Below are 22,919 nucleotides of genomic sequence, written 5' to 3'. Positions count from 1 at the left end.
AGTATTGGTGAAAAGAAAGTGTTCGGTGGTGCCGCACCTCGCTATAAGTGGTTGAAAGACTACCGCAGGTGTAGGGGCGTGACAATATATATGGCTAAACTAATGGTAAGATAAATGTTTGATAGGTGATAATATAAGAGTCTTTAGTATAATAATAAAGAATAAAAATAGTATTTTTTTTATTATGATACAAATTGTATAATAGATAATAAAATATTATTATTAATAATAAATTATATTTCTATTAAAATTGTTAAAATTTTATATTTTTATTTTTCTCCAGTTCATAAATAAATAAAGAATAAAGAATATAGAATACAAAATTATTTTTATTAGTTAAAGAGAACTGAAAATTCTGACGAATATCTATAAGCAAATTGAAAGTGAGAGGTTAATCTGATTAGTATTAATGATCTTTCTGTCATCTCTATAAGAATCGAGGATGAAAATCACTTCCTTTTAGAGTGCGCAGCCTACAACCACATTAGGTCTCAGTTTCAAAATCTTTGTTGCAACACTGACCTTCCTAGGCTTTTAAGATGTCAAAATTAAAGTGAGCTTGGGAGGCTTCTCTCCAAGCTTTTTGAACATAAAAAAATCTTAAATTAAATAATTCGTTTATTTAAATCTAATTGTGAGTAGACGTTAACCATCATCATTATCATCATAAATTAAAGTTTAATTTAATTATTTTATATTAAATATATTTTTTTAATTAATTTAATTTAAAATCTGATAAAATTTAATTAAAATTTAGAACTTGAATTATATAATCTATATAATCAAAATATTTAAAATTTTTTCAAACCATTAAATCTATTTATATAGTAAACTACAATAAAAAAAAATTACATTGAATTAATATAATTAAAAGAAAATTACCCTGCATTAAAAAAATAATTGTATTATAAAAGAAAAAAACAAAACTAAATCTGAAAAATGTTACTTTTCACTGGTTTTGTGAGAAGATTTATATAGCTAAGAACCTACTCCAACTACAATTTCTTCAATTGAAAAAAAAATAAAACAAAATAATACCTGGGGAGTTTTAATTTTTAATGGTTTTGTGACGAGACTGATAACAAAAAAAACAATATATATCTGAGAAATTTTAATTTTTACTGGTTGTGTAACTAAACTAACATAACTCAGAACCTACTCCCACCAGGATTTCTTCAATTGAAAATTAAAAAAAAAAAGAAAGAAAAAGAAGACAAAAAAGATAGGGAAAAATTGTGATAAGGGCTTGCTAACCTTGACACGCTTGACCTCTGCAACGACGCCCAAACACAGCCGCAAGCAGCCCCAGGAATCCCACCACTAAGCTTATCACGAAGTGCAAAATCTCCATCGCGGATTCTAATCTCCATCGCGGTTTCTAATCTCTCAATGATCGAAAAAGCAATGATACACAGCAGAGAAACTCGATGTTTGGTCTCTTAAACTCTGGTTCTTGCTAAACACAAAAGTTCAGAGATTGTCTCCCCTTGATATTCTCACTTATTTCTCCACAAATTCCTAACATTCCACTTGTATTATATCACTCTAAACCTGTTACCTCCATTTATATATATTGATCGTTGGGGAGGGGAGTCGAACGTTTGGACTTTGGAGTCTCCGCATCATGGATTGCACGTTATCCCATATTTGAATGGAATTGTTTTGAGTGTGATTTTTTTGACTTTTAGGGTTTCTAATTGCACGTTATGAGAAGCGTTATCCCATATTTGAATGGAATTGTTTTGGGTGTGATTTTTTGATTTTTAGGGGTGTCAGGTAGAAAAATTTGAGCTGAAATTTTGATTAATGTTATTTAAACTGGTTTTTTTTTATTGTATATATAGATTCAGCATATCGAAAATTTCCCGGACACTTTGATTGTGCAGGGATTACCTTTCAAGTTTGTGATTTCAAAAATTTCTACCAAATTTTAAAGAAATTAAACTGAGAAAACCAAAAATAAAAAATAAAAACAATTTTTTTTTCAAAAACAACTCATATCTTAATTATGAATTAAGTAAAATTCGAGACTATTCTAAATCTTTTTCACCATACATTGAATTAATTATTTCCATTTATTTTCATTATGACTGAGTCCAACTTGTCTAAATCCATTAAATAATTTATGTCATGTTATTTAGAATTAAATTTTAATATATAATTAATTTCGATACTATTTTCAATCTAAGTAATAGAATTATTTTATCTAGATTTAATTTTAAAATAATATGTACAGCCTATCAACATATGGAAGTCTTTAAACACACTCCAAAACAGATCGCACTCTGTAAGCCATTAAAGATAACGTGATCGACTCCATTATGAATAAAGTTTTCCAACAATAAAGTTTTCCAAACAATAATAAAGAATATGGCTATGACTACCAAACCCTGTGGAATGGTTTCATGGATATAATTTCTCCATATGCAAAAGATCTGAAGATCTCTAACAAAACAAAAAACTACAATTATGGGTTGGTAAAATTATATCTCATAGTTATCTGTTTCTATTCCTGACTACTCTTATAGGTTGTTTAGCATGGAAACAATTGTGGATTGTTAAGTCGGTCACCAAATGTGCGCTCGTCTCAGTCACACCCAAGTTTGGGTTTAACCATATCTAACAGTCATTTGTGCATCTATTGGATTGTTAAAATCATAGTCCATCTATCATCTGCCATTGACTTGTCAACCAGAGGAGGTCATGGTGCGCTCGTCTCAGTCACACCCAAGTTTGGGTTTAACCATATCTAACAGTCATTTGTGCATCTATTGGATTGTTAAAATCATAGTCCATCTATCATCTGCCATTGACTTGTCAACCAGAGGAGGTCATGGTCACAATAGAAGGAATGGGCAACACCACATGGCCAATTAGCCCCAGTCTCGACCTTCAAGAAACCATGGTCGTCAACTACCTCTAGCCTCATACATGATGCAACTCAGGTTTTGAAATTGGCATTCCAGAACAGGTCTGTCAACTAATCTTGGAATGGCAAGCAAAAATGAACCAATAGGCGGTGTCAACTAATCTTGGAATGGCAAGCAAAAATGAACCAATAGGCGGCATAATCAGATGTAGATAACCCAGGCCGCATAATCAGATGTAGATTTGGGTTATTGGCAAGATCTGGCTCAAGACCCGGGTCACTCATGTGGAAGATCCACCCAATATAAATATTTTTTTTTACCTCTATTGGATAATGAAGAACTTCATAGCCAAAGCCTTGGATGCCCCTCCAGGTGAATGTAATTAGACTGAATATGGACATGTTGAAATTAAAAATGATGTGCAATAGTTCTAGTTTCAACTGTAGCAATAAAATGGACGACTTAGTCGCATTAAGAGACACATCCCATGCATTCCCCAGTTAGAAGTCCCAGGTTCAAGTGTGAAGGATCCAACCCAGTGGATTCTTCTAAAGATTAGTGGATTATATGTTTCAATTTTGACTTATATTTCTAGTTTCAAACTTTAGATATTTAGCATATAGTAGGAAACAAGACATTTAGACATATATAACTTTGCTTCACAATCTCAAACTCTTTCAGTTTTGGATTACATATAATGCAGTTAGGTGGCCAAGAGATCTAGTTTCCCGTTAGATAGGTTGAAGCAACCTAATAATATGATCTATGTATATAATTTACCTTTAAAAAAAAATAATGAAAAAAATCCTTCTAAACTTACAAAAAATTATTATTAAAAATATAATTAATTAATTTTAAATATATAATCAAACTAAAACTCAACAACTAATTATTAAATTATTAATTAATAATAATTGATTATTTTCTTCTCAATAATATTAACATATAAATTTTTATATCAATTCAATAAAAAAATTGAATTTATCACATAATTATACAAATTATAGTGTAAAATTATAAATATGACCATTCCTATTTTATTTAAAAACATAATGTTAATATTTATTTCAAATTAAAATAAAAAATCATATCCTATAATATATTCAAAATAATATTCTATAATTAGTATTAATTCTTATTATTATAATATATTCGAACTTATTTATTTTTTAAAGTATAGTTAATTAACTGATAATAATGTCCATTAGACTTTAAAACAGTAAGAGATTAATTGAGATTCTTTAATATTTTATTATTATGATAAAAAGGAAGAGAGAAAAGTGTTCGTAAATTATCATAGTTTTGTTGTCACCATAATTTTGGTAGTGTGGCAAAGATTTTGAAAATTAGAAAAAATGTTAGTAACAACTCAACAATCCAAGAGGAAGTGCTTTTCATCTTCAATCCTCTTAATATTTCAAAAGTGACAAAATCTTTTGTCCTGAGGTGTTTTGGGAATTGACGAACTCCTAGTTTCACTTTAAAGCTCATGAAAATTAAGTGTTATTTGACAATGTTCATTTTCTTCATAGAACTAGTCAAGCCATAAAGATAATTCTAGTTTTCAAGATGGGGGTTGAACACCTCTTTATAATACCTTAGCTTCTTCTTTCCCTCTAAATCTTTATCATCCTACAACTTATCCTTAATTTGGAAGTAATAATATTTTTAATATTATTCTTATTCTCCAAGATGATCTCCTCCTTTACCTCATTGGTCTAACAAAGCAAAATAGTATTCAACAATTCATCATTATATCCTACTATTTATAATATTAAATTTAATTATTAGTTAATTATTTTCTTAATGTGGATGCATTGTTTTTAGGTTAAATAAATCATAAATTTACTTATTTCATTTAGAAATATAATTTTAATATTTATTACACATTAAAAAAAATCAATGTCTACTTGGTTTTGGATAGACAATGCTCTATTAAAGCACTCCTTGATGTGAAATCACTTATTCAATTCCTAATTAAATAAGTCATAAATTTACTTATTTCATTTAAAAATATAAATTTAATATTTATTACACAATAACATAAAAACACAATATCCATTAGATTTTAAAACACTCTTTAATATAAAATAACTCATTCAATTATTTATCTCAATCCAATTAATATATTATAGTCATAATAAATAAAAAATAATAATATTTAAAAAAAAAAAAACTAAAAATTAAATTAAATTATTCTCTTGAATCAATTACATATATAACCCTTTAAAAACAGTATCTTTTCACAATTTTATTAATATTTTCCTGAATCAACATTCTCTTGCACATTTTATTCATTCATCTACCAATAAATGCTCATTAATTGAACAATGGGGGCTATGATACGAACTGCAACTTTATTCATTTCTCCACGAATATTGCACATGTCGATCTACTAGAACACGACCTGCAACTTTATTCCCAAATGTCGATCTACTTGAACACGAGAGCTATAAATATGGCAAACAGTGCTACAACTCACTAGACCCAGCAATCTAATATGTCCATTTTTTTCCTGAAACCTAATTAACTATTCAAATCAAAGAAGCCACAGGGCAAGTCATATTATACAGATTCGCTTTAAATGTGACCTGTCAGGTTATGGTTTTGCCAAAAGTAGGTTAAATTTTTTTGAACATGAATAACTAATTCTTACTTTACTTTTGGCAGAACCATGATCATCTCATCCTTATTTTACTTTTGGCAAAACTATGATCTGACAACTCAGATATAAAGCGAGCCTATATAATATATAGGCGTTGCAAACCAGCATTGGGTACTAAGGTTGCCCAGAATATGGGGGTGGTTGTGGTTGTGCCATTGCAATATTTTGGTTCTGAGTTGGCCCTCCTTTGATTGGATTCTTCACTTCAACGGTTAAAAGATAGTAAACTATGGCACAGAGGACAGTTAGTATGGCAAACACTGCCCCTCCAGCAAAAATCCCCGGCCTTACATAGCTACAAGAAATATTGCCCAACGAGTCAGTTGTTGTTATATGTCGACCACTCAGAACAGCTCCAGCCATAAGTGTACTAAAGGCCACTATAAAGGTAATCCTGTAAAATCACAAATAATGAAGAATGAGTGAGAATTAGCCAGGGACAGAAAGACACTGCTGAGGACACTTGCCTGGAATTTAGAGTAATTTTATTAAAATAATAAATATATTTCATTAAATCTGGACAGAAAACAATGCTTGGAATTTAGAGTAATTTCTTTAAAACAATAAATAATTATAATTATAAATGTTATTTTGAAATAGTAAAAATACTAATAAGATCATTTGTAAATCAATTCCGAATATCACAATTCCATTTAAAAAAATGAAAAAAATACCAAGAAATGACAAGACAGATGATGGCAATTGTCTTCTTGCAGCTTGAGCGGTAGAGACCACCACAACAACAAACGCAACCAGCTGCAGCATTTGCAATGAGTTGAGCCACTAAAAGCACCAACGCTGCAACTATTCCCAATGCCTCTGAAGGACTTGTGGGATATGAGCACATACCATTATCATCTACCCCGATATCGTCAATCTGTTAAATGAAACGGTTATCACATAGACATGTAAAAGTTGGTTAATCGAAAACACACATTAATTAAATATGAAGGATTACATAAATGTTTATCAACTCTTACAATGGAAAATAAGATCATGTACAAATTACAAATTTAAAGAAAATGCATGCTTATTCACATCAAGATTCTATATATTACTCATTCGAGGGCAAGCAATACTAAAATTATGGAAATACTAATATTCTCAATTCACTAATTAATCATGTTATATATTACTCATTCGAGGGCAAGCAATACTAAAATTATGGAAATACTAATATTCTCAATTCACTAATTAATCATGTTAATTTCAAAGGTTTTTCTTTGAAATTTGTGAGATACACTAAATTTATTGAGTTTAGAGGCTTATCTTATAGTTTAGTAATCAGTCATAAAAGTTGAAATGTTTATATTGGTCGAAATAAAATAAAAAAGTTATTGAGCCCAGAGGTTTATTCTCCAGCCCAGTGTGATGTGTAATGTTATCTGTGGGTAATCAAAGTTGAAATTTTGCTCATATTTGACTCTCTCTCTCTCTCTATATATATATTTTATTGAGTCGAGAAACTCATTCTATAACTTAGTATGATGTGTATATTTAAGATATATCTATACTCTTATTATTCAAAATTTATGTTAATCAGTTTTTAAATTAGAGTTAAATAACATAGTAACACTGCAAATTACAATGGTTAAAATATAATTAATATATATTATTAATATATTATTTTTTCATTTTTTTATTAATTATAAATTTCTGAAATTTAATATACATGAATTAATTTAATTATTTAACTTAGTTCATATCTATTCCATTTTCAAAAGATTTTAATTTATATTATTAAAAAAAACATATTTTTAGTTTTTTATATTGAGTGTAAATTTTTGAAATTTAATAAATATTAAATATTTCAATTATTTTATTTTTTAACATTATTAAAAAATAAAATGAATTTAATTATTTAAAAAACATAAATAAATTTAACTATTTAACATGAGTGAGTTCATATCCATCTAATTTTTAAAAATTTTCAAAATTTTATGAAATATATATTTAACATTATTAAAAATAAATACATATATATTTTTAAACTAATAGAACTGTAATATATTCCTTTCAAATAAAATAGTAATATATTCCTTTCAAATAAAATAGTGCAAACCCATCATCAACATTTATTTTCGATAGATTGAAAATAAATTTATATGGAACAACAGTGAGGGACAAAAGCAGGATTAAGGATAGGCAGAGTCATGAAAAAACAAAAGTCTCTTTAGTAAAACCTAAAAAGAGCAAGGACTGCAGGAACAGGATTGATATATTGATCTATTTTAATTTTAGTTAATTGAAAGTAGGGATAATTTGTTAATCAAAACTGGGGATAATTTTCTACCGATAATCACTCATCATACACATTTATTTACTATTTTATATTTTTATACATATACTTATCAAATGATATATATATATATATATATATATATATATATATATATATATATATATATATATATATATATATATAATGATTAATATTTATTAAGACTATTTTGATCTTAAAAAAAGAGAGTCTAATTGTTATCTTCAAAATCTTGTTTCTGTGATCAAAGAGCACAGAAATAAGCATTTTAAGATTGCTATAGTTAGGTTCACTTAATAAGTCAAAAAGATTGGAAGTGTGAATGATGATAGGAAATTGAGAGTGGATATGACAATCTAAAAAGGAATGCTTTTAATTTTCCACCTTTTTAGTATCACAGATATAAAGGAATGCTTTTCATTTCCCACCTTAGTACCACAAATCTGACAAATTCTATTGTCCCTCATAATCTTTAAATAAACCAGCTCATACAAATTATTTATATATAATTAAAAATAAAACTATTAAATTAAAAAAAAAAAATTAAAAACACTCAATTCTACAGTGGGTTACGTTTTTTTCCATCTTTCTTTTTAGAAGCTAATGAAAGAAGCTGATTTTTCCAATTAGTAGTAAGGTTTTAGTTATATGTTTAATATTCAAATATAATATAATAAAGATAATGAAAAAAATATACTTTTAATTTTATAAAATATTATTTGAGATTTAAGAAAATGTAACATGATCATTGGAAAATAAAAGGAAGTAGTTATTTTATAAAATATAAATATCATAAAAAAACCTATTCGCTTCCTACTTGCAAAAAAAGACAGGGTGATCGACATCCCCTTCCCCGGCTGCGCAAGCACGGAAAAATTTAAAAAATAAGAAAGTTAATGTATTATAAGGTATTATTAGCTTTTTAAAAAATTCTCGAACCTTTTTACATCATATATATATGGCTAAGCTAATGGTAAGATAAATGTTTGATAAGTGATAATATAAAAGTCTTTAATATAATAATAAAGAATAAAAATAGTATTTTTTTTATTATGATACAAATTGTATTAGAGATAATAAAATTGTATTATTAATTATAAATTATATTTCTATTAAAATAATTAAAAAAATATTTAAATTTTAAAATAAATTTTATATTTTTAGTTTTATTTTTCCAGTGCATAAATAAATAAAGAATATAGAATAAAAAATTATTTTTATTAGCTAAAGAGAATTGAAAATTCTTACAAATATCTATAAACAAATTGAATTTCTATAAACGAATTGAAAATGAGAGGTCAACTTGATTAGTATCAATTAATTTTTTTGTCATCTCTGTGAGAATAAGAACATCCAGGATAAAAATCACTTCCTCTTAGAGTGACTAGCCCTACAACCACATTAGATCTCAGTTTCAAAACGAAGTCAAAATTACAGTGACCTTGGGAGGTTTCTCTCCAAGCTCTTTAACGATAAGAAAAAAATCTAATAAATAATTCATTTCTCTAGATCTGATAAACCAAAATTTGGTATCAGTGAACAATAACTATCATCATTATCATAAATTAAAATTTAATTTAATTGTTTTATATTTTAATATTAATTTTAAATATATTTTTTAATTAATTTAATTTAAAATTTGATAAAATTTAATTGAAATTTAGAACTGGAATTATATAATCTATATAATCAAAATATTTTAAAATTTTTCAAACCATGAATTCTATTTATATAGTAAACTACAATTAAAAAAAATTTACATTGTATCAATATAATTAAAAGAAAATTACACGGCTTTAAAAAAAATAATTGTATTATAAAAAAACAAAACTAAATCTAAAAATGTGATTTAATACTTCGGTGGGGAATTTTACTTTTTACTGGTTTTGTGACGAGACTAATATAGCTCAGAACCTACTCCAACCAAAATTTCTTCAATTAAAAAAAAAAAAAACAAAATAATATCTGGGGAATTTTAGTTTTTACTGGTTTTGTGACTAGACTAATATAGCTCAGAACCTACTCCAATCACCCTTTCTTCAATTGAAAAAAAAAACACAAAATCTTCAAATAACTCTAAAGAAAAGATAGAAAAAAATTGTGATAAGGGCTTGCTCACCTTGACACGCTTGACCTCTGCAACGACGCCCAACACAGCCGCCAGCAGCCCCAGGAATCCCACCACTAAGCTTATCACGAAGCGCAAAATCTCCATCGCGGTTTCTAATCTCTCAGTGATCGAAAAAACAATGATACACAGCACAGAAACTCGATGTTTGGTCTCTTAAACTCTGGTTCTTGCTAAACACAAAAGTTCAGAGATTGTCTCCCCTTCATATTCTCACTTATTTCTCCACAAATGCCTAACGTTCCACTTGTATTGTATCACTCTAAACCTGTTACCTCCATTTATATATATTGATCGTTGGGGAGGGGAGTCGAACGTTTGACATATGCAAGTTGGCAAGTTTGGAGTCTCTGCACAACATGGAATGCACGTTATGAGAATCCACAGTTACGCCATCATTCTCATTTCTTGTGTTTTCATTATGATTGAAGCAAAAATCCAGTGGGAGTTGACTTTAAATATATTGGAATATAATTGTTTTGAGTGTGATTTTTTTGGATTTTAGCTTGTGGAATCAGTAGAAAAAATTGAGGTGAGATTTTGATTAGTGTTATTTAAACTGATTTTTTAATTCTATATATAAATTCAGCACCTTGAAAGCACTTTGATTTTGCAGTGATTACCTTTCAAGTTCGTAATTTCAAAAATTTCTCCCAAATTTTAAAGAAATTAAACTTAGAAAACCACCAAAAAAACTTCCAAAAAATTTCACTAAAAACAACTCATATTTTGATTATGAATCAAGTAAAATTCCAGACTATTCTATATCTTTTTCACCTTACATTGAATTAGGACTGACTCCAACTTGTCTAAATCCAATCAATAATTTATGTCATGTCATTTAGAATTAAATTTTAATATATAATTAATTTCGATATTATTTTCAATCTAAGTAATAGAATTATTTTATCTAGATTTAATTTTAAAATAATATGTACAGCCTATCAACGTATGGAAGTCTTTGAACACACTCCAAAACAGCTCGCACTCTGTAAGCCATTAAAGATAACGTGATCGGCTCTATTTTGAATTATGAAATATTGTTGAATACTTTAAAAATAATGTTAACTTCTTTTAATAATGAAAATAATGTTGACTTCTTTTGATAATGAAAATGGTGTTGACTTCTATGTGTAAATATTAATTTAAAAATATTATTGAACTCTTTATATAAATTTAATTATTCTTTTCTGATACAGAATAACTAAGATGACTTAATTTTCAAGTTCTGGCCGAACGTGACTAAGATGACGTAATTTCATTTCAAGTTCGGTGCACAACGTCATGACGTAATTTTAAAGTTCTGTATTATGTGCAGAGGGTTGTAATTCGTCCACTTAAATTAAATTTAGTTATTTTATTGAAAGTTTTTCTACAGGATTTTCTTGTCTAATTTTTGTAAAATTTAATAGAAATTTATTAAAATCACAAGTTTGATCGGTAACCCTGCACAATACAAGTGCCTAAGGGTTTTCAGGGTGCTGAATCCATATATATAGTAAAAAACCCAATTTAAATAACACAACTCAAGATTTCACCTCAAAATTTCGCCAGATTAAACAAAGTCCAAAAATTCTACCAGATTAGACACCAGAAAGTCTAAAAAATTACACTAAAAACAACTCCCAAGTAAATTAGATAGATAACAGTAGCTTCCCTTTTAGTTTTTTTTAATAATATTCATTTTCTTATATATAATTTCATTTACTCTTTTTAAATTACAACTATGTTATAGATAATTTATAAGTTAAAATTAAATTAAATCTAATATTTAAGTTAAATGTATAATTTATTTTTATGGTATATTATAATAATTATTATTTAATTTTAAACTTACATCCCAATCAAATATTAAATTAATATATAAAATTTCAAGTGATTAATTCAAATATTAAACTAATATATAAAATTTCAAGTGATTAATTCAAATTTCATATATTGCTCAAATCCCTAATTATTATAATAAATTAATCTATTTTGAATTATAAAATACAATTAAAAATGTAAATTATTTTTCATATAGATTTAATTACAATATGAAGCCCCAATTTTTTTTTTCTTTTTTAAGTGTTGATCTACATATACAATCAAAAACATATTATAAATAACAAAAGATTAAGATTTAACCAAAACTTTAGTCCAATTTCAACCCAAAAAAAAACTCCTAAACATAATAACAAAAGATTAAGATTTAACCAAAACTTTAGTCCAATTTCAACCCAAAAAAAAACTCCTAAACATATGATAATTAGATGTAAAAAATACAATATAATAAAGTAAATATAAATTCAAAAATTAATATTAACTCTTTTTTATATCAATTTAATTATTTATAATACTTATTAAATAATATTAATTTTATTATAAGAATTTTAATAATAGTTATTATTATATCTTTTTGGTAATTTAATTTTCTTTAATAAAACTAATATAGATTTATTTAAATTTTGGATCTACCAAGTGAAAGAGATAGAATCTCTCCATATTCAAACCCACTTTTGAGTGTAAAATTTGAAGGAAAAATTGCATCTTAGAGATTTGACTCTTCTCAACTATTAGTAGATGTAGAGTTAAAATGGATTTATATTAATTTTGAAAAATACACTAACAAAATGTTTTAACTATAAATTTTTTTAATTAATAATATTTATTATTGTCATATTTTTTATTTTATATTCACTTTTTTTTATATAATATATACAATGAAATCTTTTATTTATTAAATGTAAATGCATGCATCCTTATATGCAGAAATAGAAAACATACATCCATAGGATATAATCTATCTATATGTATATCTAACACTTATTAATGGAATGAAAATTCTTCCTTCTTTCTCTATATGTATATTTTGATGTTAAAATATTTACTCAATATGCACATTGAAATAATTGATTTTTTACTTTCAATTACTTTATTTCTCTATATAAAGTTATATGTAAAATTAAGATGGAATTGAAATAATTTATTTATGACTTAAATCCTTGTATATATATATATATATATATATATATATATATATATATATCGCACACACCCCGCAGGGACACATCCCAAGGGTGTCTAGGAGAATTGGCTCCATGGCCTCTCATTAGTGAGGGGATTTAGCTACTAAACTAGACCAATTTAGCTAACACTTGGAGCTAAATTGACATATAATATTAAAAAAATATATACAATGAAGTCATGAAAAATCAATCAATATGCCAAAAGTCGACCATTGGTCAAACAAGAAAAAGGATGAAAAGACTTCACAGGAGCTCATGGGGTGAGCTTGAGTGTTTGCAACCATCAAAGGAAAAAACAAGGAAGGCTCCGAAATTTGGAAGTAAGCCAAAATTTTGGAGGGTGTTGCAGCCAATACAACACTTGGTGACACACTCGTTGAATATCAACATCTCTATTTTGGTTCATTTATAGTGCAGGCCTTGGCCTTTCGAGGAGTATTGATTCATTGTGCGGATCACTTCAGCTTCCCAACTTATGTCGTGGACAAACACAGTTCACCTTGTACTGAATCATTGAACACAACACAAAAATTCAACTAGATCACAATGTTTCAAATCAATAAGGGTAATTTTGCTCAGAAGCTTATGATTTTAAGAGTATAGTTTTTCATGTCTGGTGTTGCTCCACTACCATTAGGCTTGGATATTACTTCGACGGAGTCACGCAGGAACAAAAGCATTTCTCCACTGTCAGCGAGCCTGGACAATAAGCTGGTGGAGTTTCCTTCTTCACCTCTTTGCAGAGGAAGCCTTTCTCTTCTTTCGCCTTTGTTATTTTTTGAAAGAGAACTACACATATGAACTTATTTATTTTTGGGGCAGAAGAGGGATCGTGAATTATTAAGAGAAGGAGAGGTTGTTGAGCATGACCTTCGAATGTGAGGGTGAGTAATACAATCCAAACATCTTCGTACTCTATCTCATGGCATAGGCAAAAGTTTATAACTTGGCGCACATGCACATGAAAAGATGGTTCACCTCATCACTGAAATTTAACTTGGACAAGTCATGGATAAATTCTGCGGGGATGGTACATTCAAAATTTGTAGAAAGAAATCGTGAGATTATGATGTTAGGAAGAGCCATTTTTAAATAACATATTCAAACCAAACTCTACAGGCACAACCTGTCATCTGGCCCTCCTTCTAGCGCCATTTTGTTGGCAGTGCTGGACCCACCAACAAAGGGGATCTCCCCGATGTGAAGTGCCAACTAGACCTCACACCGTTTGGTGTAGGAATCCCATCTAGTATGAAGGCCCAATTTCCATATACTTAGAGATCTGCCTTGGTTCTAGTTGTCAGCACATGAGAATATTACACTGGTATCTTCAAACATCAATATACATGTGCCTGGTGAGTGCGTAATGTAACTATGTCAAGGTTCTCTTACTGCAAAGAGGGAGAGTAAAGTGAGCCTCTAAGTGAGAGGTAGTAGTACCACACAGGAAGAGACACATGCAAACCAGAAATGTTTGTCCAGCACCTAGCAGAATAGTCAACAACGGATGTGGAAGTCATTAAAACTGAGGTGAAAGGGACAACATGTACACCACCCAGCGGAGTAGTCCACACGGACGTGATGGTCATTATAACCAGAAAACAAAGATGGTCTGCCAAGTATCCCGTGGAGTAGCCCACAAGGATGTGACAAGGGTGATAGCCAATACTCAAAGGTGGTTTGTGTAGTATCCCGTGGAGTAGTCCACAAGGATGATATAATGGTGATAAAAAATATAACACATCTTCAACAATGTAAGTACTAAAACAACCAAAGTAGTTCAGCTATCTTAGTACAGGTTAAATAGACATGCATTACAAATGTTTAAAGAGTAGTCTTACAAACATCTACAAAACATGCATGAAAACGTGTTGGCTTTAATAGGATTTTGAATTAATCAAAAGTCCCAATACACATTTGTACACCATACATCACTAGTCCCGGTAGTGGGACATTAGAGCTACTCATCACTCCTCAAAGAAATGACTGTCTATTCTCAAGGCTATGTGGGAGGAGCCAAGGTGAAAAGTCCTTACTCATATAATGGGAGGGGTATATATAGCCAAGGGTGATGCTTAACCCTTGTGACTCTTGGAATACCCTCATGACCGTTCAACTTCCAATGATTTTTCAATTGACATGACTCTTCAACTTCTTATGTGCATCCATTGGAATTTTCTTTCTATTACCTTGAGCTACAATAGATATGGCCCACAGTGGTGATGTGGCCAAGAAAACTCATGACACAACTCGACATGACACTTATGACATGTACTGGCTGACTATGGTGTCCATGTCAAGATGCTCCACTGCTCAGTGATGGATGTACTCTTGGTGTGCTTTGTATTCTCCTCCACATGACATAGTGTTGTAGGGCCTTCGATGGTCTTGGTCTTGCATGATGGTTCAATGCATATGTTCCTTTCGCTTGTTTCTTGATGTGCTTGGTATGTCCGTTTAGCTGCAAGCAAGTCTTCTAGCATGTGCGCTCCTTCTTCTTCCTGTTCGTCGTCTTGCCAGGATCTACTAGTGTACCTGTTCCTACAATTCACTCATGATAGGACGAAATCAAATCCAAAACCTCGTAGTGTTAAGAAATTTACTGCATAACATAAATAATTACTGAGAGGAATAAATATAAAAATAACCAGCAATAACCATAAACACATAAACACAAATGTTTATTAGGGAAAACCCCAAATCCGGGGAAAAACCCAACCTAATAAGATCTCATTAGCATTGGCCAAAACCCTGGCCAATCCGACCAAGTGAGCCTTCACCGCTCACCTCTAGGTCTTGCATTACAATGAAGTCCTTCCAGCCTTTTACAAGCTCCATTACATATAATACCACATGCAGAATACTATGGGTGCACAATACCATGTGCCCCAAAACCATCACTGTTTAACTTGGTCAACTTTGACTCTATCCTGAGTCAAGTTTACCTAACATGTAGTCTATGTTACACCAGACAAATCCCTCTTGTAGACAAGAGCGACCTACCTAGATCCTTGACATAAACTAGAAACAAGCAAGATAATTGAACTAAATCTTTCCCTAATTTGGACTTGTTTGAATTATAATAACAAGAGCGATCTACCTAGATCCTTGACATAAACTAGAAACAAGCAAGACAATTGAACTAACTCTTTCCCTAATTTGGACTTGTCTGAATTATAATAATTAAAGCTAATGGATGATCCTCTTACTTATTTCACAAAATTATTGATGAATATCCCTTTTTGTGACTTGATGCATCTCCTCAATGCTTGATAAGATCTGCAACCATAAACCATAAAAGGATCAAAATCATATGCGATATAATAATCCAAACAACTTAACCTAATGACCAAAGAGATTAGGAATTGAATTTTCCTTAATAAACACCTTAAACAATTATAAACCATTTACAATTCCAATAAGACAAATCAATGGGGAAAAGTGTTCATTTGTATTAATCAAAGATGAGGAGGAGCCTTAAAACCTTTTCCTTAATGCCGTGAGGTTCCTCCCAAATGCCTTCAATCTCCTCCTTAGATGACAAGCATTCCAATCTCAAACTAACAACATAAGTTTATCTTATATGAGTTATGACCTTCTCAAACCCTTTATCCTCTAGTCATTTTATAGGCTAAGGAAATCTTTTCAGATCCAAAGGAGGAGGGTGAGATCCTCTAATTGAGGGATTAGGTTTCCTTGAGGAAAGGGATTAAGATGCATTATCTGAGGTTTATAGTTCGAATAGTCATCACTTGGAAGCTTTAAGTTGTAAAATATTCGACCAATTATGTTCTAGAATGTACTTATTATTTTTACTTTCTTGAATTCACTGCATAGGTTTATAGTGGCAGACAGAGTGCATCTCTGCATTGTTCTCAAAGTTAATTCTAGTGAATGCATGAGAAAAGCTAGGAAAATTAGTGCAGGTGAAACTTCAAAAAGTGTGACAACTATTATTCCCAAATTTTGCATCTTCTTCAAGATATTTTTGGATGTTTGACTTCTAAGGTATTTGAATCAAGCATGTTCATGATGGTAAAAAGACCCATAAATTGATCAAGTGTCATGGAGACAATTCAATATGTAACAGATTGGCCCCTCAAGTGCAAATTCTGTAAAATAAGTTTAAAATATTGAAGCGCTTTCTCATTCCAAGGATCAGATGAGAGACAATGGTTGGAAACCTATAGGGAACATTCAAGGATTGCAATGAAAATCTATATCAATAATCATCACTAAGGTAGGCATTCCCATACTCAAAGTAAAGTGAACTCAATGAACAAGTACATAAAAACTAAAGTCATATAAATAATAGACACAGTATGGATGTAGCCATCTGTCATAAATGGGTCTACATAATCATGAATATAAATTCTCTCGCAACTTGGATTGATGAAATAAGATCCAGGGTCTTGATCTCTATCTCTCAATCCAAAGTACGAATCTAACAATGCGAGCGAATGTTTCAAAGTCGAACATGGCAGAAACCACTTGATTACCAATCAATGATGTGAACAATTAACAAGTGCAAGAGAAACCACCAATAATGAAAATGGTTCTCAAGGTACTTCCAGTACAATCTATGAAGTGTGAATAAGTGATATGAAGTCAAACACTCATATAATCATTCGATCAAAGGCCAATGATGAGAACCTATCGTCGAAGGCAAGAAACGTGCCATTAAGGCATGCAGCCTCAAGGTACTGAAGGTCTCTAGATCAACTTCCTAGATAATGAGTTGAAGTCGATAGGAAGCAACCCGTCATAGGAAAGCCTAAGACGCGAAATACAATGTCAAGTTTCGAATATAGTTTGCAAGGATTGACTCAAGCATGGAAGATGTGATTGAAGGCTAAAATTTTCAAAGGAACTTCAACTGAGGTTGAACTTCTCTTGAACACATGATGACATGACAATTGACGTGGCAACATTTGACTTAAAGATAATACCCAAAACCATGAAGACTTTCAATGAGGTTCGATTAATTGTAAGACATATGGATTTCCCAACCCGAACATGAATGTGATGAAGTGTCGTGTTCACGAGTGACATGCTACCTTTAGAAATGAAATGTAAAATGGACACCTTTTCCCAACCCACCCCCACCCCACAATTACTCGCAAGTACCTCTTTATTTTTTTCAAGCTTGAGGAAGATAACATATGTTTGGACTGCAAGATCATCCTTCGGATGAGTTCATCGAAGTATTTTTAATGAACCCTAAGAAGGAATGGTTCGGTCCTGTTATGCTTAATGAGTCCTATAAAATTTAGCTTTTACGAGTCCATTAAAGGAGTAAATCGATGTCTTTTTCTCTTAAAGTGTTTGAAAAAGACAAAAAGGAAACTCATTTGGTTCTTTTGCCGTAATATTTTAACGATCCTAGAGAAAATAAAGCTCAGTGTTTTTCAAGGTTAGAGAGTCAAAAGAAAAACATAAGTAGACTATATCAAGTCCTTTTTCGTAAGTTTTAGCCCCTTAGGTCAGAAAAAGGATAAGTAATATAAGAGATAACTCTTATTGACCATAATAAGTCAATGTATATACCTTTTTCGTTAATAGTCCTAGCTCAATCTGTAAAAGTGGTAAACTTATACTGAGTGGACGGTTGTTTAGTTACTTTTACAAGTTCAAACAAACAAGTACTCGACAATATTTTCATTTTTAAAAAGTTTGAAAAGGGCTTAAAAGAGCACTCTATGATTTTCTCTTTTCGTAATTTTTCAAGAGCATAAAAAGTGATAAAAGTCTGCTAATGGTCAAAATGATTTATTCTTGCTTTGTAACCTATCCTGCACATTTAAATTCAATAAATCGTTATAACTACTCAAAAATATAAAATTTTCCCTCCTAAAAGGTCTTAAATATAAAATAATATTTATTTTTAGCTCAAAAACCCTATAAAAGTAGAAAAAGTAAATTTTTCTCACCATTTGCATTTTTACCATTTGAGAGCAGAAAAATGATTTTTTTTACCACCAGAATTTCAGGACTAATTCCGAGCTAATCGGTGGACGAAATCATAAACCACTTCTTCTAGGTAGAATATCTCTTCCTAACTTAGCTTTTCATCCATTCAAATTTCCATTTTAAGCTTTTAGTTAATTTTTTAGGGCAAGGATTTATAAAAAATGCTCCTTTGGCCTTGCGTTGATTTCTTTCAATCAAGCCCGTGCAGTTGGGTAAAATTTTCCATATGGAAAATCATGGCTTGCAGGGATACCTTCCAGAAAAATTCATGTAGTTGTGCTCTGTCTGTAAAACAACAATAATGCAGGTGGCGAGGGTTTTAAAAATGAAAGTATAGGATCCCAAAAAATATGAGATAACCTTAAAAATGATTCTAAACTTTTTTAAATGGTCATTTCATGTTAATTGATTGCTCAAGATGGAGTGGAGGGAAAGAGAGCATGAAGCCAATGAATTGGAAGCTTTGGAAAATCTAAACCATGCAGGCTCTATGAACTTGTGGCCTCCTAAAATACTGGCTCATTCTTGGGATGAAAGCTCAAGTAGATCTGATGATATTGTTAGAAAATTATATATTATAGAGAAATGGAACACATAAAATATTTATGAAATATAAACACAGAAAACGCATAAAACAAGAGAGACATAGATATACGTGGTTCACCCAGTTTGGGCTACATCCACAGAGAAACAACCAGTCCTTCCTTTTATATTATCCAATAAACTTTAAAGAGATACAACCTACAGTAGATCGATGTAACACCTCTTCGCTCTTAATCTCCTCTCTCTTCTTCACTCGAAATATAGATCTACATAGACGCAATACAATTCCCTCATATATAGTGAGGGGTTGCCTTCTAGGACAAAAAACCCTAAACTAAACATAACTTCTACCATTAGATCATCCACCTAATGAACAACCCAGATTGACTAGAAATTACTAGACTTTTATAAGGTAATTTACATTTATTTTTAGCTTTGGGGGCACTGCCCCTGAACCCCCGCCAGGGGCCTGCTGGCTCTTGAACCCTCGAGCTAGGGGGGATCGGCCCCCCCGAACCCCCACGGGGGGGAAAAGTCCCCCTCGCACCCCCCCCACATGGAGGGGTGTACAATCTTCCTGGGGTATACATCCGGCTGAGACCTTTGAATACAGAAGATAATTAGGCTCCACACCCAACAGATATGGCTGGTAAGAACCTAAAATGTCCAAGAGCAATGTTTCATGATCGAAGATCATCGTGTTACCATTGACACTGATGTAATCTATTTATTGACTAGGATTTCTCGTCGTGGAACTGATATTTCATTATTTGGACAAAGGATAGGAGGATATACTACTAATGGGCATCTACGATGCTTTTATAGAGGTGCACAACCCAATAATGGCAGAATTAATATTTATACCATCGAGCTCTTCCCCCAAGGACCATTACTTCACTGTTAGCAAGTTGTGTGGCATCACTACCCTTCATTTAGCCACACAGGCACAAATGCAGACTACCATGGAATGCTGGGAATCCACGATGTTCAATTGGTGGGAGGCAATGGTTGTAAACATGAAGGGGAAACTGACTAGATGCATGAATGGGAAACTGAAGAACTTTGGTTATGGTTCCATTCTTATTGATTTCACCCTAGAGAGGATTCCTCTTCTTCGACCACAACATATTCTAGCATATGAGGGGGATCCTATGGATCCACATATGATGAGGTGGGTTGCATTGGTGGCACGTCATGGAGGCGATGGATCGATAGTGAGGTATACTCATGAGTTTTTTGATTGGTTAGGCAAACGGATTGTTTCGATCGAGGACTTCCCATCTGTTGGGATGGATTATAGAGGTGATCTCGATATTCCACTTCTAGCTAGAGCTAAGTGGGGTGACCTAGGTGAGAATTTCTCATTTTGACATGTTTTCAATTTTTCAATTTTACGTGGCTTTTTTCTTCAAAAGATAATTATTCAAAATCCATGTGCATATGTGTGCCTAAACTAATCAACAGGGCTGAGGCAATTTGACAAACAAGGTGAGCAGCTAATCCCGAGGTAGTAGAGATTTTAATAGAGCTGGAACACAACCTAGAGAGGTTGAATTTGGATACCCCAAAGACTAGGACGAATAACATTCCTCTATGATATTAGAGACATGTAGTTGGGGTTCTAGGGCTGCTTAGACATTTATTGCGTCGAGTTGCTCATGCTGTTGTTTGTTATCATGAGCATCATGATGCTTAGCTGTTTTAGTTTCTAGGACCACATTAGCATATTTAGAAAATAATGGCCAGGAGGCCTTATTTCCTTGGATGACATATTTTGTAGACACACTTCTATTCAAACTCTATTTTAATGAAAAAATACTACTTTTTCCTACAATTCATCTTGATCAATATATGAATGAATATTTTTTTAATTTACAAATGTCACAAATGTCTATTTAACACATGATTATCCAATGAGTATTGGAATGTGCTGATATTCGATATAATCAAATTTCCTTTCCAAAAGACAAACCCGTAAAAAAATTCTTAACATTGTTGGACTTCTTACTGCATAAAAAATGTTTAAATGTAATACTAAGAGCTGCGAATCTAACCTAACGATAAAACTATGAATACCAAATGTGATGGAATTAGATAATATCTTAATGACTACACTATATTCTGCTATGTTATTTGTTGTTTGACCGAGGCATATTCCATGAATAGAGACTAGCTCATCACTGGGTGAATAGATAACCTAGGTTGCAGAAGATAAATTCCGAGTACTATGACTAGCGCCATTAGCAAAGCCAATGTAATTTTGAGGGAACATCGACATTTTCAAATCAAGTGAAAAACAAGATAAGTAGGAGAAGTAGTAGAAAATGTAAAAAACATTAACTATCGCACACACCAAAAAAATGGTAAATAATGTACAAATATCCAATAAAATTTTATGCATAATATTTCCTTAGGTAAATACCATTTTTGGGCTTTCCTAAAGGAATACCATCGTAATCAACCAGATCATAGGCTCCTTTAGCTGGTACGTGTTTTATGATGTAAGGTCCATGCCAAACAGGTTTGAAGTTTCCCGCACCTAAGTTGTCATGAGCTTGATCATAAACCAAGACCAGGTCACCTTCTGAATATGAACGAGGATTTGCGTTTTGATCGAATTGAGATTTGACTTGTTTTTTGTGAGATTCGCTAGCTAGTGCAACATCACAACAGTTTTCATCTAAACATGCTAAATGTACAAAATGTTCTTCGTCTGCAGAGGTAGTAGGTAGTAATTCGAAAACTAGTTTCAAAGATGGGATTTCACATTCAATAGAAAATAATGCTTCCAAACCATAAACAAGTTGGAAAGGAGTAAACTTTGTTGATGTTTATGCAATAGTATGGTAAGCCCACATCTCTGTAAAGAGCATGGAATGTCAATTTCCTTTATGAATACCACCCATCAGTTTAATCATATTTGTTAAAACTTTATTGACGGCTTTGACTTTACCATTATCTTGTGGATAGTAAGGAGTAGAGTTATCATGGCGTAGGCTGAGTTGTGTTGATATTTCAACCATCATAAAGTTATGAAAATAACTACCGTGGGTGGGACACCAAACTGAGCAATCACGTTATTGAAAATGAAAATTGTTATAGTTTCGCCCTTGTCTTAATATGTAGGCATCATCTTAGCCCATTTCGTAAAGTAATCAACTGCAAGGATAATATACCCATGCCCCCAACCGAGTGAGGGTTATAGGTGATGAAATCGATGCCCCATTTTACAAAAGGACCAAAAAATATAATAGGGTGAAGAGGAGCTGGAGGTACTCGCATTTTGCGATCGTAGATTTGGCAATTATGGCATTTACAGACTGCAATAATGAAATCTTTAAACATTGAAGGCCAAAAATAACTGGTACATAATGTATTTTGGGAAGTAGCATACCCAGACAGATTACCACCACATGCTCCAGAATGAGAGTCATTTAATTCTTTTTCGACCTCTTGGAGAGTCAAACAACATTGA

The 22,919-nt window shown here is 31.2% G+C and overlaps 1 protein-coding gene across 3 annotated transcripts in view; it reads right to left on the bottom strand.

The window, feature by feature from the left end:
- The window catches only part of LOC149252744 (protein VASCULATURE COMPLEXITY AND CONNECTIVITY-like), a 146,801-nt gene extending 136,533 nt beyond the window's left edge, over positions 1–10,268 (bottom strand). The window contains exons 1-3 of one of the 3 annotated variants that reach the window (XM_089459786.1): positions 9,915–10,268; positions 6,210–6,412; positions 5,502–5,929 (exon numbers count right to left, since the gene is read on the bottom strand). In XM_089459786.1, the coding sequence (XP_089315912.1) occupies positions 5,650–5,929; positions 6,210–6,412; positions 9,915–10,010 (579 nt within the window). In that variant the 5' untranslated portion in view covers positions 10,011–10,268 and the 3' untranslated portion in view covers positions 5,502–5,649. Of the gene's footprint in view, positions 1–1,409; positions 1,542–5,501; positions 5,930–6,209; positions 6,413–9,914 lie in introns of those variants that run through there. The other 2 variants (XM_089459788.1, XM_089459787.1) reach the window with 2 other exon arrangements.
- Positions 10,269–22,919: the final 12,651 nt, after the last annotated feature.

The sequence above is a fragment of the Pinus tabuliformis genome, chromosome 7 (assembly GCF_031772625.1).
Source record: "Pinus tabuliformis cultivar Carrire ecotype Pingquan chromosome 7, CPIR1, whole genome shotgun sequence".
Classification (NCBI taxonomy): domain Eukaryota; kingdom Viridiplantae; phylum Streptophyta; class Pinopsida; order Pinales; family Pinaceae; genus Pinus; species Pinus tabuliformis.
This window is presented reverse-complemented; position numbering and strand designations above follow the sequence as displayed.